Source organism: Ostrinia nubilalis, chromosome Z (assembly GCF_963855985.1).
Source record: "Ostrinia nubilalis chromosome Z, ilOstNubi1.1, whole genome shotgun sequence".
In the NCBI taxonomy this organism is placed as follows: Eukaryota; Metazoa; Arthropoda; class Insecta; order Lepidoptera; family Crambidae; genus Ostrinia; species Ostrinia nubilalis.
Window position 1 is genome coordinate 5,558,815 of NC_087119.1, and position 18,429 is coordinate 5,577,243.

Here is an 18,429-nt window from a genome sequence, read left to right on the forward strand (position 1 = left end):
GGCTCTCATAATCTACAGTCACGTAGAGGCTGGACACACAGCTAAAGTTGTTTTGATTGCTAATCAATATCCTTTGTTTGATCTATCTAAAATAAAAAAATAAAAATATTTTAGAAAGAAAATAGTTTTTTCAATGAAACTGAAAGGACACATACCTAATCACTCAGCATGTTTCGGGATGTCAAAAAACGGCTCCCTAATTTAATTTCACAAATAAGTATGTAGCTTAATAGAAGCATCTACACATTTACGCATCTCGTAAGGGCTATATTTCACCGGGACACCATGGCGGCGCAACCAGTAGCCGGCTACCAACAAAATGTATGCAGCTCTATAGAGAGTTACTCACCTGGTGTCCGTTTGGTTACGCAAAGCTGCATACATTTTGTTGGTAGCCGGCGACTGGTTGCGCCGCCATGGTGTCCCGGTGAAATATAGCCCTAAAACCGCGGAAAAAGTAAGATTCTGAAACTACAGAATTTCGTAGTAATTTACTTGTCGCTACGTCGTAGATGCTTCGTAGTCGAATCTACGTCGTAGTTGACTCGTAGGTAGTCATAAGTGTTATAATGATAAAATTTTCTTTTCTTAGTATGTAAAATAAATTCTAAATCATATTGAGTGACCCAGGATTCATCAGTTATGAAAAAGTTTATAGCAAAATGTTGTAGGTATTGTCATTAAAATTATCAAAACTTTACATCGAGAAAAGGCAATTAGACAGACTACGAGTACAATTTGACCTTTCTTCCAAACAGTCACACCAATCAAAATCACCTCAATTAAACTGTAAAAATACTCGTACCTACAACAAGAAATGCAAAAGCAAGCACAGTGAAAATTTAAAAATCAAGTTTGTATCTTGCAATTGAACGTTTCGATAATTGCTAAATTGCATTGCAGGTTTCTTTTTCAGTGAAACAGTAAATTGAAAAACAAATCTTAGCTTGGACAAACGTAGAATATTATTTAAATTCCGCTAGCAAAGATTTTTTGACATGTAGAAGGTGTGAAAGAGACTCCTCGCTAAGTTGCAGGCAGTAATCATTGAAATTAATACTTGAAACTCATAAAATAGGGTATTTGCCACCAATAATCAATTGACGTACTTTTTAAAGCTGTCAAAACGAGAAGCTCTCTCCCATAAGTATGGCAATACTAGCCAGTGACGTCACTACTTTGTCAACTCAATTAAACTACTTTTTCACTTTTTTTCCCCTTGAGCGACCGTGAGTATACTAGTTCATACATTTTTGGGTACTAGTAGTACCCAATGGCCTCTCAAGCGTCAATTACAATGCAACCAAAAATCTTAACTTACAGGTACGAGTAATTTAAAATTAATTAAGTTTTTAAGACCAAAATGAAGTTGTGCTTTAGAATTATTGGGGAGTGGTGGCAAATACCCAATTCTTCTAGCAGTATCATCGTAGGTATCAACAATTAAAAATTGATGACATGCATAGAAGTTACTAATCAAGATAAACAATGAAAATGAAACGCGGTTAACCCGCGTATTGTGTATAGTTTTGCAAAACTAATTAAAATACCTGTTCTCAAATAAGTACCTATCGTAAAGGCAAAACAATATTTGCAAAATGCAATAAATGCATAGCATTCTGGTTCAAATCCTACCCTCAATGAAGAGGAATTAAAGGATCAAAAACGTTTTAGAGGGGATGCCCGCTTGTTTGAACGGATAATGGCGCGAGGAACACGAGTAAAAATTTTATTTTTGCTATGTAAAGCCTCCGATTACATGTTTAATATTCAAAGTAACCGTAATTTGCTTTTATTCTCAAAAAGTTCCTTCTGTGGAATACAGCAAAAAAAGTATCACAAATTCCAAATTTTATGTAATTCCATAAATTAGTTATTTTATAAAAAAAAAACTATTCGACTAGGTATAACATTTTTTATTTTTATAAATGTCCCACAAGCATTACGCGGCGATAACGCAGATGTAGGGGTATTTTTTCTATTATTTCACTTAAAACTAGGTATTTCAATAGAAAAATGTAAACCGTTATAAATATTTTAGTCAATTTCATACCATAATACTCGTACCTTTCCAACTTGAAAGGAGACCATTATTACTTAAATCCAAGTGATTACTGAAATGAATGCCACAGGCCAAGGCTTTCAGTAGATAATTTAATTTTAATTGTTGGTGTCAAATCCCGAGCCCCGGGGAATCTACAAGCGCGAGCGGCGCGCAACAAAATTAATTTTGGTTAATCGTTGATTCGCCACCATTGTGATTGTAATTTTCATTCCATACAATAATTGAAGTTTAAATTACTTACTATCACATTGGTTTCAATACGCATTCGCAAATCGTAAATCGTTGTACTGATATACAGTATTTACCTAGTGTCGTTATCATCATACTACATATTGCATAACTGCATTATCTTAATTCTTCGATCGAATTAATTGTTCTACAGTTCCCAATAAATCAGTGAATCCTTTTTGATCTTCATTCCCATCAAATTCTTTTTGATGTTATCATGAGGAAAATTATGCAATTTAAACTGTAATCTATTTTGTATTATGTAGCTACCTATTTTTTGTGCAGTAATGAGAAGATAACGCAAAAAGCTGCGTAACTAACTTTAATAATAAGAACAAAGAGCTCAATTTATCATCAAGTCATAAGAAAATAACTATTAGGTACTTTAATGTACTAACTATCTTCATTTTTACGAACGTGACTTACCTACTTACTAAGTAATAAAAATAAACATAAATCCAATTAAACACCTGTTATCATTTTATACGAATTAGTAAAGATTCAGCAAGATTAAAATTATCGGTATCGTAAACACCCGCAATGCTACTTATCATTAATTTCATTAGGTTTAAGTTCACGTGTGGTGGTAGCTGATTAATTAATTAATTAATACATAATTTAATAAAAATGTGCAGTGGAATGGTTTGTGGTGTTACGACGCTGGTGTTAGGGGCAGCTCTAGTGATAGCCAGCAGCATTGTTGGGTTTTTGGTCATACCCGGTATCGTAGAAAATGGTATTATTAACGTAAGTATGGAACTGCCATAAACTAAATTTAATTATTAAGACAAACCGCATGTAGGTAAGACTTCGTAATCGCAACATACTACTGCTCGTTCGCTGACTTGCAGCTTAAAAAAGTTGTCATTAATTACCTACTCGATTGATAAATCTAGTCCTTTATAAGCAGCATCTACAAGGCTGTATCAAGCTTAATGCATATTAGCAATAATACTACAGTACTCGTAATTGGAAAAATGTATAATTTTATTTTGCACCGTGATACACTTCATACTTACTGCTTTAATACCTACGGGTTATTAAAAATATTGGTAACTAGAGTATGTTGATCATAGTGTGGTACTTTTGAGACCCCCATGATCAAATATTTATTTTAACACAACTTATGCATTGCGAATCAAAAACCTAAATTATTTGCCTAATCTATGTAAAAAGCCTCTGCACTTGTTACTTATTTTGTATCCTTTCTGGCGAAATGCGTATCTGACTTGCTGTACATTGCTATTAATCTTAACTCAACTCAACCATGGACTTAATTCCTATCTCAGCCATCGTCCACTGCTGAACATAGGCCTCCCCCAATGCTTTCCATGTTGCCAGGTTGGTAGCGGCCTGCGTCCAGCGCGTTCCTGCTACCTTAGTGATGACGTCGGTCCACCTTGTGGGTCCCACGCTGCGTTTTCCCGTACGCCGTATCATTTTCATTCATTCCTATATCCCAGGAGGTGATACTGCTGAACGACACAGAACAGCTCGAGAGGTTCAAGCAACTGCCCATGCCTCTGAGCTTCAGCATCAGGCTGTTCAACATCAGCAACGCCGAGGAGGTTCTCGAAGGAGCTGTGCCGGAGTTGACAGAAGTGGGGCCGTATACTTATAAGTAAGTTTGAAATTAACCATGAAATTTTTCTTCATCATCACCATCATCATCATTTTCAGCCATAGGACGTGCACCGCTGAACATAGGCTTCCCCCAATGATTTCCACAATGGTCGGTTGGAGGCGGCCTGCATCCAGCCCCTTCCCGCTACCTTTATGAGGTCGACGGTCCACCTTTTGGGTGGACGTCCTACGCAGAACCAGATTTTTTTCTTCCAGAAGCATAAAAGATAATTACCTATTTACAGAATCTTGGACTCAACAGTTTTTATTTAGGTGTTAATTAAAGCTATAATTTCTTAACTCATGTCGACGGGCCACTTATTAAGAATAGTAGGTTAACTCTCAACTAAGTAACTATTTATTAAATTCGGCCTGGTTAATTTGAAACTACGTAACTTACAAATTCACAAAAACACCAACCTCTGAGGTTTGAGGTTTGTTCATTTTAAAAAATATACGAGTAGGTACATATTCTTCGTTATTTAAAACTTATTTTTATTGACTCTGACAGGCTTCATGAATATCACAAAGTTGAAGAACTCTACTGAACTTTACCGTAGGCAGAGCTTTATAATAACTTTATTACTCAAGCTCACAGCGCAACCTCGCGGATGCAATAGATGTAACTGAAATAATATAAAACCTGCAACGATAAATCTATTTCTATTTCTATAATAGATCATTCAATATTACAAAGACAGAAGACAGATGGTTATAATGATCAGTGTAGAGTTCTACATAAGAAACAACATGACATTGAACCTTCTACCAAACGCAACCCCTTAAAATGAGAGATCTCGGTTGAGTGCAACAACATAATGTGGCGCTAACAAGATCTTCTACGCGTGCGATATTGCTGGCACAGGTTGAAAATACAAGACGACTAAACGATATCCCAAGAGCCAATATTCAGTTGGTTCATTTAAGCACTGTTTGTTACTTATTTTTAGCTAGCAATACCACTGTTTATTGCTCTCTAGTACCCTAATACCTGAAAGCCTCGAAATGATTTTCGCGGTCTCGACTCTATCCATCTTTCTCTCAATGTTGCTGAAAGACAGAGTTGGCCTATAATGAGGTAACCGTTTGAGGAGTACACCCTCAGCTTATTATCCTTCGGGACAACACTCTTATTATTGTTTCCCTCGGCGCGACTGTCGCCTCGTCCCTTTGAATAGGCAGTCGTTGATCTGTAACAGAAGCGGGAACTGGGATCGCTCGCTTTACGCTGTCAATCTAAAATAGAAAGGTTTTTTATCTGTGATTTTGTGCTCGGTGTACTGGCACTGGCTAAAATAATGGCTATTGTACGAGTAATGTGGTATGTAGTTAGTAGCATAATGAAGTTATAATGTTTGTTTAATAAGTCAGATTTCAATAGATAGGTATTGGTGAGCGCATTTTAAAGTATTTGTGTAACGCTTTCAAAATCAATGTTTCTCTTAGGATAAGTTGCACCACCTAACTTTGACCGTAACTTTGACGATAACCGGTTATTTTTTTATGGAGTTTGACAGATTTTTGACGTTTGGTAAAGTTAAAGTAACGTTCGGTGCAAACCAGCCTTAGTATAATACCTAACTTGTTCGTAATTGAAGAGTAGCTACATTCGCTTTCATAAACTCCGCTACACTGAATGAGTCTGTTAATAACCCTTTGCTATCACAGACTTCACAATACAAGCGAAAATGAAGGGTGCCGGGATATTGTGTTATATTGATATTATGCGGAGTTATCAAACTTCAGTCAGCATGGTGCTAGCAAATTTGAAACAGCACTGGGTTTAGATTTATTTCAGCCTTAATGCCAGGCCATAAGGTTGACCATAACTACATACCAATCGCCACTAAACCTGTAACAATCCGGAAAATTCGCTTTGAGTAGCGAGTTCCGGCAGGGGTGTCTGGGCTGGGGGTAAACGAGACGGACGGATGACATTCGGTCTGTTGTGCAGTGTTTTGTGTTCGCTAAAACATGTCCGAAACTGTTAATTATTTCTGTATACCGGCGTTTATCGAGTTGGCATATTTTTGATGGTAAGTTGTTGAAAGTGCAAAGGTGGTTCACACAATAATATTTCAGAAAAATGGTAATTTTGAATAGCGGCGCTGACTTTTTAAGACCCTAAATTTTATTGTTGTGTTTTCGATTCAATTAGATTATAATATCACATTACAACTAATAGTTTGCTACTTCATTAAGGATGATAACTATATCACATGATAGAAATGCGATCACGTATCAAATATATCGAATGCTGAAGATATTATATTAAGAAACACACAAAGGAAAGTTGCAGCAAAACGTGTAGGAAAGTCAACTAATGAGCGAAAAGAAACTTTTAATTGCTTCGATCTTATACCTACTAGATATTGATTTCAAAGCAATTAAGGTAGTTACTACTTTAAATTAAGCTTGCTTTTCAGGTACATAAGAGTTCTCCTAACCATAGTCAGTCAGTATTATACATTAAAGAAAAACGAGTAGAGTAGGTAGGTACTACATAGTTGACAATTTACGAGTCTTATTTTTCCCAAGATTGGGCTATTGATTTACCATATCCAGGAGCTTCGAAATTGAACTAAACCTCAAGCTTCGGCGGCATTTAGCTTGTTCACTGACGTCACAGCTAGATAAATGCTGCCTCTGGGCCGCGCTCAAGCACGGCACCTAAAATGACAGGAAAATTGTTTCTACGCTTACCGCGCGCATTTACATTTTGTAGTAGGCAGGGGAAACAAGAGGCAAGACGGTTGTAATAAAAATACAAAAGTTTCTGGCAGTTCTTTCCATCAGAAATCTTCTCTTTTGAAGTTGTCTTCACAATACACTTTGCTCAAAAAGAATGTTTCCCAGTTTTTTCTTCTACGTCTACTGCGGAACGTAGGCCTCCCCCGATAATTTCCATAGCGGCCTTCATCCAGCGCTTTCCTTCTACCTTTATAAAGTCGTCGGTACACCTTGTGGTTGGACGTCCTACGCTGCGCTCTCCGGTACGTGGCCTCCACTCCAGAACCTTGCTGCTCCATCGGTCGTCAATTTTGCGTTTATTTCTATGTTTGGTGTAGTGGTTCTAAAACAAACTACCTACTAGGTATGCCGAGAGGTCTCGGGTTCGATTCGACTCCGGGCAGAAATTGAAATGATGAATTTTAATGTCTATACATAGTAACACCCAGACAAGTCATTATGTATTTAAAAAGTAGGATATGTATGTAATTGCTTACTTTGGGGCTAGATGGCGCTGTGTGATATTGTCCAAAGATATTTACTTATTTATTTATTTAGAGACGTATTCTCCCCAGGATGTATCATGGCAGAGAGGTGGAAGGCATGGAGGAGGATCTGCTGCGCTACAGATTGCTGAGCCGATTCGAATTCGATCCTGAAGCCTCGTACCCGTACTCCGAGGACGACTTGGTGCACGTCACCAACATTGCATACCACGTAAGTATTTTATGTACCTATTTAAGTAGACTATTATTATTTCATATTAAGATTATTATTGTTAATTTCTCAATAACTGCAGCAGTGATATGATTGTGTGATGTGTGAATTTTCTAATGCCTCCTGGAGGGAAAGTATTTTCAATACTGTAGATGGACAATTTTACTTAAAGAAATCATTCCTTTATTTTGAAATGAAATAGAACTGCATTCAAAGATGTCCAAAAATTTGCTTGTCACACCCGGGAATCTACCAACTATAATCTGTTTAAAATTACACCCTGTATTTTTATTGCATGGGTCGTTAGGGTTAAGTCTCTCTAATATACTTGATAAATCAAATTAAGGCCTTGCTAACACGAAAGATGAGGAATCCGCCGGGAATAAGTAGATGTGATCATTCCTTTCATATTTAGTAGCATTTTTCGTTGAAGCATCTCCTTGATTTGGTCTCAGCTACGAGTAATATCACGTGGCATTAGTCATAAGCCTATTCAGAAGCCTTAAAACGGTTGTATAACATTTGAAAATGAGGTTATCACACACCTTTTACTCACCCCTTCACCAATCCTCACTGTGTCATGCAGTGGGACGTAAAGTAGTCTTACTTTTGCTTGGAAAACAACGTGTTTGTTTGGAGTCTGGACTAATCAGTAAAACATTATGTTCTGCCTGAAATCTTCACTATGTTTGCTGTACAAAAGTAGACTCTATTTTTTAACAGACTTCTTTTCAGTACTGAGTTGATTTGTCGCGCCCCCCACCCTGGACTTTGACTTTTAAACTACTTTATCTAGTACAGTCAGCGTTATATTTCACAATTTACTTTAAAAAAATCATTAACACTAAAGCGTAGGTACTACAAATAAATCAAAATAAAACAAAATAATAATTTAGACTTCAAAATAACGAAGTTCCCACCTGTAGGTACTATAATTACTCCCTTAGCGACTAACGGTTCGTACAAATAAATGTACAAGTTAGAATTAGTTTTGAAATGGAAATAACTGTGGCATCTTAATTATTTATAACTAGCGGCCGCCCGCGACTTCGTACGCGTGGACCCCGTTTTACCCCCTAGGGATTGAATTTTCCTCGGAAATCATTAGATTTTTTCTCGCCGTAAAAACCATCCTTGGATTTCAACGAACATTAAAAAAAAGAATTGGTAAAATTGGTCCAGGCGTTGTTGAGTTATGCGCTTACCAACACATTTTGCGATTCATTTTTATAATATACTTAGAAAACTTAGAAAATAAGTGTTTTGCACCAAAAATAAAACTTAAGTACCTACGTTACAAGAGATTGAAGGAAGCTACGTTGAAAGATTTACAAAAAACACACTTTTGAAGCAAGTATTAAATCTCGTTTGATATTTTACTGGTAATTCTGTAGGTAGGTAAGTAGGTACACGGTAATATGCCTTTTCATTTTAATTTAACTGTGGCCATTAATCATGCCGGACAGCTGTTGCATTACAGTCCATAATTGATGCATCTCTCCAGGTTTCCACACGAATTTTACTCCAACCAGATTAAATTCTATAACATTTAAGTTTAAAATGTTCTTAAACAAAATACGATTTCAAAAAATGAGCTTCTTACCATTTCATAGATAGCAATAAACAGCTGACAGCTGACAGCTACGCACAGCACATACTTACATCTCTCGTTTTCATTCTTCGCACCGCACCACTCTTCTCCGCTCCGCTTTTGTGAAAACAGCTTCGCCGCATCTTCTCCGCATCGCTCCGCTTTGGCAATGAAAAATCAAGAAAGACAATGTAAGAAACAAAAGACCAAACGAAAAAGCATTAAAGCGCACCACAGTTAAGATGATGCTTCAATTGCCTTTGAGTGTACTTGTAGGCTGTAATATTTTGTATCTCTTATTTCCCCGTTAAAATAGAACCGTTTCAAAGAAATACAATTTATAACTGAATCGTTGAAGAGTTTCCCAACTCTGTTCCCCACAAATTGACTCTTCTAAGGAGTCCAATATAAATACATTTTCCTGAAGCAGTAAAAGTAAGTAACTGGTTCTAATTAAAGAACGTTTCTTTTAGTACTTACCGATTCACGTTTGCACAAATTAATACAAAACGTTTTATTGTTACACATTCATTAATTAAGGAATACAGTTATCATTCACTGCATTCATCAATTCAAAAAGTTGATTGATTTCAAAATACTGATGCATCGTCGAACCAACTTTTATAAGATTTAAATTACTACGGGACTATTCCCACCTCTCGTTCCCACCACTGCAACTCCTGTGTAGCCAGGATCTACAGCTTAACCGCCATAAAAACCCAACCAATGAAGCTCAAGTTTGTCCCGGGGGAAAGTTAAACTGTCATTGGACCCGCATCGAAATTAATCAGAATCGTGATGACGTGATCTTGCTGATTTAAATTACTACATGTTTGTTTCATTTCATCATCGTACTGCCTTTATTACAACGAAATAGTGTCAAAGTAGGTAGGTACTCGTACTTGTTCGATAATATACCGTCGTGTATGTTGGCATTTGTGTACGATCGTCCACTCTTGATCTGATCAATGATGCATTACAGGTGAACCAACTTTCAAGTGATCACGCGATCGGAAGCTTAAGGTGTATTCATGAGTTTCTATTTTTGAAACTGACTGTACAATATGTTAGAAAAGACGTCAATACGTCGATAATTTCAGCTATTATTTACAGCTTTGATAAGAACAAAGTGCACTGAAAAAAACCTTTAAAAATATGGCTTTTCTTGTTTCGTTATTTTCACTACTGAAAATGCGAATTTTTTACGTAAAGCTTCGGGAAGCCCCACATGTTAATTTGAAACCAATTAATGTTTTCCGAAGCAATAACATCCAAAAATTAATGAGGTAAAACGATCGCAAAGAGAAAATAAATATTTTTTGTGTATTCAGAGGCGTAGCGTCCATTTATTAATATTTTGCCATTGTTTTTCTTGCAACTAGTTGTGCCTGTAATTTTTTTATGCACGAAAATTGTTTCCAATCAATCTAGACCTCTCATTTCAATGGGAAAGCATACAGAAGAGGGTTGATCACTTTAAGCCATCAATTAAAATAAATACCTACCGTACAAAATAAAATGTATTGTCCATTTCATAACAGTAAAAAATAAAACAACATGACCATACTTAAGGGCTTTTAAAAAAGCTACCTTATGGACTCACATTGGCTCTTTCATTTCTTTTGTTACAATACAAATAGCATCGTATTTAAAGTGTTATATTTCGTCTCATGCTGGCATAGGTTTTACATTTGGCTGAGAGCGAGTTACTTGATCTGATCTTTGTGTTGCTATGCGAAAGACAATTGATAAGCTCTTACTATCTATCTAAGCTTCCGTCTGAATTTCATAAAAAAAACTTTCCATATACTCGTACTGACTTACTGTTCCTACATTATATCATTTTGTGTAAAATGAGCTTTAGATAAAAGCTATTTTGAAATTTTGTCCAATAATGTCTCCACATTACCTATTTAAAAATGTAGGTACTTTACGTCAATTATGTAACAGTAATTGAGTAAATCGGCGATTGAGTAAAAAACTTTTCTTTTTGATCATTGCCAGAAAATACAAAATCTCCAATTCTGAACCACGTTGCATCAATAGCAGCTTAAAGCGTATTGAAGTGTCCATTTTTCCAGGTAAAGGCTTATAAGAATCGGGCTGGAGATTATACTCTCCTCGTTAGCTACTAATTAGGTCCTCAAAACCTCCTCAGTCTGACGATGATCGGAGTAAAGCTGTTCCTATTAAAACCGGCCAAGCACGAGTCGAACACCCATGAAGGGTCCCGTACCAACGCACAAAGTTGAGCTATGTAACTACTATACTTTCGTGATCATGTCTTGGTTGGAGGCTTCTCGTTTATGTTTATTATCTTATTAAGCATTATAAATACCTCTTTCTGAACCAATTTCAGCAGTCAACTTATTTAGACAGAGGAGTTTTAAACGTACGGCACCCTAAAAATGGTGCACTTTGTCCGCTTTACTTTATCCATGCAAGTGCTGAATTCTCCGTACAAACTGTAGCCCCCATCAATGCAGACGGGGATTTTATATAATCCCTTGTCAGGTGCTCTGACTCCTCAATAGGACACACAGATACCTACAAGAATGGCCTTTGGCGAATATCGTTTCTAAAGACTCAGTCTGTCGAATGTATGTTTAGAAACCTGCTGGTAGATAAGCTGCTGGTGAATATCGATTATACTGAACTGGCGGCCGCCCGCGACTTCGTACGCGTGGACCCCGTTTTATCCCTTTAGGGATGGAGTTTCGTAAAATCCGTTCTTAGCGGATGGCTACACCCTATAAGGAAGCCTACCTGCCAAATTTCAAGTTAGTAGGTGTTATAGTTTCTGAGATTTGGTAATGAGTAAGTCAGTGACCTTTCACTTTTAATATGATAGTGTACCTACTGAAATTTAGTTTACCTTGGGTGTACCTACAATTTGTTACTCATTGTGCCCACAGAACTACAGATATCAAAGGAAATCAGATACCTACTATATTTAAATTACCTCAAGGATTAAAGGGAATGAAATTGAAGACGGCAAAATACCTTTCCAATCATATTTCTTATAAAAAATGAAGAGAACCCGTGCAAAAGCTTAAATCAGATTCAATAGATTAATCAGAGACTAGGTACTTATTGGTTGTATTTTTCCGAACGTCGCTTTCTGAATAGAAGCAAATCAATGATTGAAGACACGGTTATAATAAATATAAAATGTTGTAATAGAGATGTAGAGTTTTATTTATCGACATCGAGTTCCCAACATTTACAATTCTGGTTAAAAAAACACCTGGTTATGAATAAAAACATTTGAACTTGAATTGGAATTTGGGTTCAACATTCGATTACTTACACAATGTCATAACATTCGTAACATTAGAGCTCACGTCTCTATGAACAACACAAATCAAAGTTACTAGTTTACTGATGTATCGACTAATGAAATATCGATAACGATATATATTTATTTACAACTTGAACCATCGGAAAATTACAGCGTGTTTTCTAGATTATCTTACATAGTTGAATAGCCAAGAGATCACGTCGTTAAGTGGAAAATTCTACAAGGAAAGTAAAGGAAAGCGAATTAGAATAACTAGCTTGTTATTTATCTTGTATACTTTCGGTCATTGAACCATGAAGTTAATATACCTAGAAGAAGGAATATTAACTTTATGCATTAAACCGTGTCTTCGTATTGAAAGGTAGGATAGATACAATAGGCCATTTTATGGGTTCGATTTCCAACCGGGCAGAAATTGAAATGATGAATTTTAATTTCTCTGACGGGTCTGGGTGTTAATATGTATAATATGTATGTATTTAAAAAGTATATAAGTTGCTTACTTTGGGGCTAGCAAGCGATGTGTGAAATTGTCCAAATATTTTTTTTAATTGCAAAGTACGAGTATGTTCTTAGAAAATAAGTATAACATTTTGCTCTTAGAAAAACACTATGGAATAAATGTACATGTTACAAGGTTTGCTTTGGCGATTGATGTAGTAAAAGCTACAAACTTATCTAAAATAGTTAGTATCTATTACTCCAACCCGTACACAGAAAATAAATTCAATTTACTTCCATTTCAAAAAGAAAAAAACGTTTCAAAACGCAAATTACAAAACCGTGCAACTGTCAATAAACGTATTTTCCGTTAGTCTATTAGGTCTAATAGGCTAATGGAAAAAATTTAACATCTTTTGCCGCCATTTTCCGCTAAGAAACCTCTTTCAGCCTAATAAATTAAATTTTCAGAGCGTCGGCAATCACAATTAAGTTAGAGCAAGCTCAAGCTAGAGCGTTTCATTGTATACTTTCAATAAACGCATCATTGACAGTGATTTAACCTAATAGCTAATAAACTAATGGAAAAACTAAATAGCTCTTACCACCATTTTCCGTTTAGAATTCTCTTTCAACGCTAATAAATTGGCTTTTCAGTTGCCACCGCCACTCACACGTCGTGAGTTTTACTCAATTTATTTATTTATCTTCTAAGAAAGCCAACAGCGTATTTCTAAAATTGTTTTCCAATTAAATCCAAAAGCATGGCAAATAACAGTTACAGTTACTGTATTGCTATATACAAAGTTAAATAGAAGCTGTCGTTATACACTACTAAGGCTCAGTTGCACCACCCAACTTTAACGGTAACTATGACGATAACCGGTGCTTTTTGTATGGAGTTTAACAGTTTTTTTACTTTGTCAAAGTTAAAGTAAGATGGTGCAACCCACCCTAAGAGTATTTTCACTCCCATATTGTACTTACCCATTTTGTTTACATAATTTGACTTTAACTATAATAATTTTGCATGTGCATTGCATGTTCCTTTTCTCACTTAAATCTGTCATTCGTTTGAAAACTACATTAAATCGATCATTTTTTGCCCATTGACCTCTAATCTGTAGTGCCTCTCATGTCTCCGAGGAAAGGGGTGATTCTGCGGCGCTGCCAATCAAGTTGCTGCAAGTGGGTATTAGCACCTAAATGTACTATTAAGTGTTGAGTATTGAGCAGTATTAGGTAGGAAATTCATGCGTTACTTACCTACTTATCCTTTTTGATATTACTATTTATAAAAACATCTTTATTTGTAAAGTTTACCTATCGAACCTAGTTAAAAATAGTAGATACAATTTAATTTACGAATAGCTGTGCTCCGGATTCCAAAATCTGACATAACTATTATCCCTCATAACAAAACTAAGGTCCGATTCGATCAAACTTTTATCCGAGAATAACTCTCGGCTCATATATCCATTTACCTAGCACCCTGTATAATATTGGCAGTGCCCAAGTCAATAGTGCGAACAGTTTATATGATTAATTTTATTGATGTTTGAGTTGGTATTGAAATATGTATAATATGATCGTTAAAACGGCCTAACAATATTTTTATGAACTCGATTATACCTACCGATCTATAATTATGAAAATATTGGAAGAATTTACACAATCTGTCTGATAAGAGGATTTTGAGGATTGATAAGTTTTCACTACCTATCTAAACATTGAGTACGTCGGCACTGAGGCAGGTGTACTGATTACGTGTGCAGTTTATGATTAGTTATCTACATATTTGAATAACAAAATTAATTTGTGTCGAGCGAACATCAAACTTGTGGCTATACGGACCTTCTTATTACCAAAATTGTTTCAAAGACTGTTGCACCGCGAGTTCGTACATTAATGAAATCTATTGCTAATATGGTGGTTTTGGTTATGCCATAAAAAAACAAGTTTCCTGCTTGTACTCGTACGTAATGGTAGGATTTTGGGGTTCGTTCGTTCGTTTCAGCCAAATGACGTCCACTGCTGGATTTTGGGATATTCGTATAATTTTGTAATACTATTTAATTGTTTTATTGTTCACTAGGTATTTATATGAAAATACCTGAAATGCTTGTATAGCGAACCGGACCAGAGTCCTAAAGACTTTGCGGCTTAAGACGAACTTTAGTTTTTTTTAAAGAATACCGGATTCTACGTCGTCAAACATTTTAAACTTAATTAATATCATGAGATATGGGTCAGGTTTCTTTTAATAAAGGATGAACAAAGCCTTTGTTTGACGACAAAGAAAATACTCAGCATTGAAAGTAGACGGCTCACTTCTCTTTCCTAGAAACGCGTTATTGCCTAAGGAACAAGGAGATTAGGTTTAGGTATTTCATAAAAATAATAAAATTATTTTAGGAAAAACAACGCTCATTTCTCTTGCATCCCCGACCTTTATAGGATCAAAGCCTCTACAGGTAGGTATTTCGTCAAGCTTGCGTTCTTTTAGTAGAATGCTAAGTGCCTAAGTAATTAGTATTTCCTTAATCTTAAATTCCTTTGTTTGATACGAAGGGTAATAAGATGCTGGTAACAATGTTGTTTCACTTTGTAAAAATTTTCTTCAACCCTTCGAATATTAAAGTAGGAAAATAATTCTGAAATTAGGAATGTAAGTTTTAAAATGAACTTATGAATAATCGAATTTATGCTCATGCTAAGAATCTAACTGTTAAAAGAAAAGTGTTAATAGCAAATAATTACTGAGACAAAGACCACGCGGACGAAGCCTCTAGCAATCTCATAATACATAGATAAATAGATTTCTGTAGGTATAATTGCAAAATACATAATTGCGTTTCCATGTTAACTCGTATTTTTATTCCCCAAATGAGTACGATGGCGCCCTTTGATGTCGTTCGATGGCCCACGGTGAAGTCGCCAAAAAAGGCTAAATAAACATGGAGCACACACGAATGCACCGCTCGCTTTGACCGATTTTAATATTGCGATAATGAAACGCAGGGCAATCAAACTCGTAAATAACTATTTGCACAACATCCCTTTATTTATTAAAGTATTTCTCACACTGGATGCGTCCTGTAGTTTGCGGTCAGGTCAAATGAACGCAGCATATACCTGTCAGTTTGCGTTCTTTGTGCCCGCACTGTCAGATCGCATCAATACAAAATGTCCGACAGTTTCATAGATGCGGGATGCGTTCACTTTGACCTGACCGCAGACCGCAGAGCAAATCCTTAAGCTATTGCCGTTTTAGTTGACATCACATACAGTGACTCATCACAAGCTGGTCTGGTCTGGACATACTCACGAAGGCGAGTGAGCTTTACTTATGTGTACGTGTACATGCACATAACGATAGTGCAATGTCTATCAACACTTTTGAAAAAAACGAACAGAGCGAGCCACCACACATGTAAAACTCACTCGCCTTCGTGAATCGCAACAACTACATACGTATTCTCGTTATGCTCTCTCTGTCTATTGGTATTTAATCTGAACGTGTTACATAACATAATATCATTTAAAAGGCTGTATCTAAGGCTGAAATATTTACGATTTAAGATATTGTTTTAAACTTAGTTAGTAATTAGATATGCTTAGCAATCTAAGCAGGTAAGCCGACATTGGCCCTGAAATATTTATTGGAAAGTGGGTAATAGCTACATCCTCGTGGTTTAGAACACTATCATAGATGTATTATGTTATCAGTTAAATAAATTAAGTAGTCCAGTAATTTAGATAGCAATGCCCTCCAATGAAGAATTTGCAATTCACCCAATTCTTTATCTAAGGCCTATAATAACGTTTAATATCACATGATTTATGTTACTCATAAAATATAATTCTTAAAATATTATCTTATTAAAAATCACTATCTTTTGCCGACGTCTTCGTCTACTAAGTATGTGTTTTAACGGGACCATATTTAATATTACTACACTTATTATTATTATTCGGTGATATAACTTACAATTCTCTTTTCTTCTAATCTAGACTTGTTTGATAAGGAAACAAACGCCCGTATTCACAAACATTACTATGAGGTCTCACAGTGCGCGTGGACGCACAGGGTAACACACGAACCTGATACACACAGAGCTCTATTCCTCGCTGTGCGTTCGATTTACTGCTTCACTTGAGCAAGCATCGTTTGTGAATACGGGCGAAAGAATCAGAAATCACGAGTACAATTTTGTAGTGCCAGCTGACAGAAGCTTCCATAAAAATAAGAATAATGAAACAAGAAATGGTTAGCAGATAAAGTAATTAAATTCATCCGTGCATACCCGCACAGCAAGCTTCCGATGATACGCTTTAGATAACAATTAATAAACTGAAAGATAATTGGTCCGGTGAAGCAATTACGCCAATTAAGAGAGGGCCGAGGCTCTACTGTACACCCCTCGGTACGTTCGAGCTTACAAAATACAGAGTGTCCCATAAAGTGCGTGCCGAAATTATGGAGATGAAAGACTAATAAATGACCATAAAAAATATTTTAGTAAAAATATCACCATTTCAGAGATACGTTTTTTATGTATTATTAAACCCCCAATTTTGTGCCTATCGGTTATTGCTGCAGATATTTGTCTTGTCTTGAAAAATATCTGGTCATTTGTACACACAGCAACAAGAGATAGGAAAAATTGGGGATTCTAAAAAACATGAAAAAAAAAATCATTCATTACTTTATCATTTCCTTAAGTTTGGCACGCTCTTTATGGGACACCCTGTATATACTCGCAGGTATTTTCCGCAGTCGATGATGCTGTACGCCGCAGGGGAAACGATTTTTGTATCGTGTTTCCAATATTGAGATTTTCTCGCTCCTTTTTTATCTTTTGTAAACGTAGTTGGCTGCTCATCAAACTGCATTTTTGTTGCAAAACTCAAACATCAAAATGCGTGAAAGTTAAGTTTCAGTGCTATTGTCTGTGCAACTTACCTTAATACCTTTAAACAATGTCCCTCTCGTTATAAATTTAGATTGTCTGAATAACGTCCCGTATATGTTCTGTTCTGATAAGAGCTCTCCACTGAACAGCTAAATATTGTCACGTAGGGTAGACTGGGTACGACTGTAACGACTCGAATATTATCGAACAATGCTCGGTAGGTGAGAGGTACAAGAAGACGGGCATGCGGGCGACAAATCCATATATAGATTTGTCTTATCTTGTCTTAGCCTATCTTGTTGCCCGCTTCCCATATACCTCTCACCTATCGAGCAACATTACAACGAGTAGTCACAACAGGCTAGTTTCTTAAAAAAACTTTATTAGTCCGTCAATTTTAGTATAAAAAAATAATATATTTTTAATTGTCAATTAAACAAATAACTACAAAGTTATAGTGCATTGAAGTTCCGCGCGACGTCACGGGCCTTTTTTGTTAAGCTAACTGACGGACTAATTAAAACTATGCTTTTTTACCCAGGAAACATCCCTACTGTACCTAATCTCCCGTACATACTGTTTCATAATCCAAATCAAATTAAACACTACAGGCAGGCTTGTAGCTTGCATTTCCCTGAAAAACCAAGCCGAAGGCTGAAATGTAGGCCGAAGCCTACGGGATCAGATTTTCCGAGAAAATCTGGCGCTCGAATAAACCAATTAGTGATTGCACTGGGTAGCCTGCAGGCGCATGTCCGATGTTCTATTCAATCAATATGCTAGCAGGTACTATTGTTAGCCCTACAACCTTAAAAAA

The 18,429-nt window shown here is 36.2% G+C and overlaps 1 protein-coding gene across 1 annotated transcript in view; it reads left to right on the top strand.

The window, feature by feature from the left end:
- The first annotated feature begins 2,866 nt into the window (after positions 1-2,866).
- LOC135087166 (sensory neuron membrane protein 2) overlaps positions 2,867-18,429 on the top strand; it is an 88,167-nt gene continuing 72,604 nt past the window's right edge. Inside the window, exons 1-3 of the mRNA XM_063982006.1 lie at positions 2,867-3,040; positions 3,757-3,914; positions 7,222-7,363. Of these exons, the coding sequence (XP_063838076.1) occupies positions 2,921-3,040; positions 3,757-3,914; positions 7,222-7,363 (420 nt within the window). The 5' untranslated portion in view covers positions 2,867-2,920. The remainder of the gene's footprint in view (positions 3,041-3,756; positions 3,915-7,221; positions 7,364-18,429) is intronic.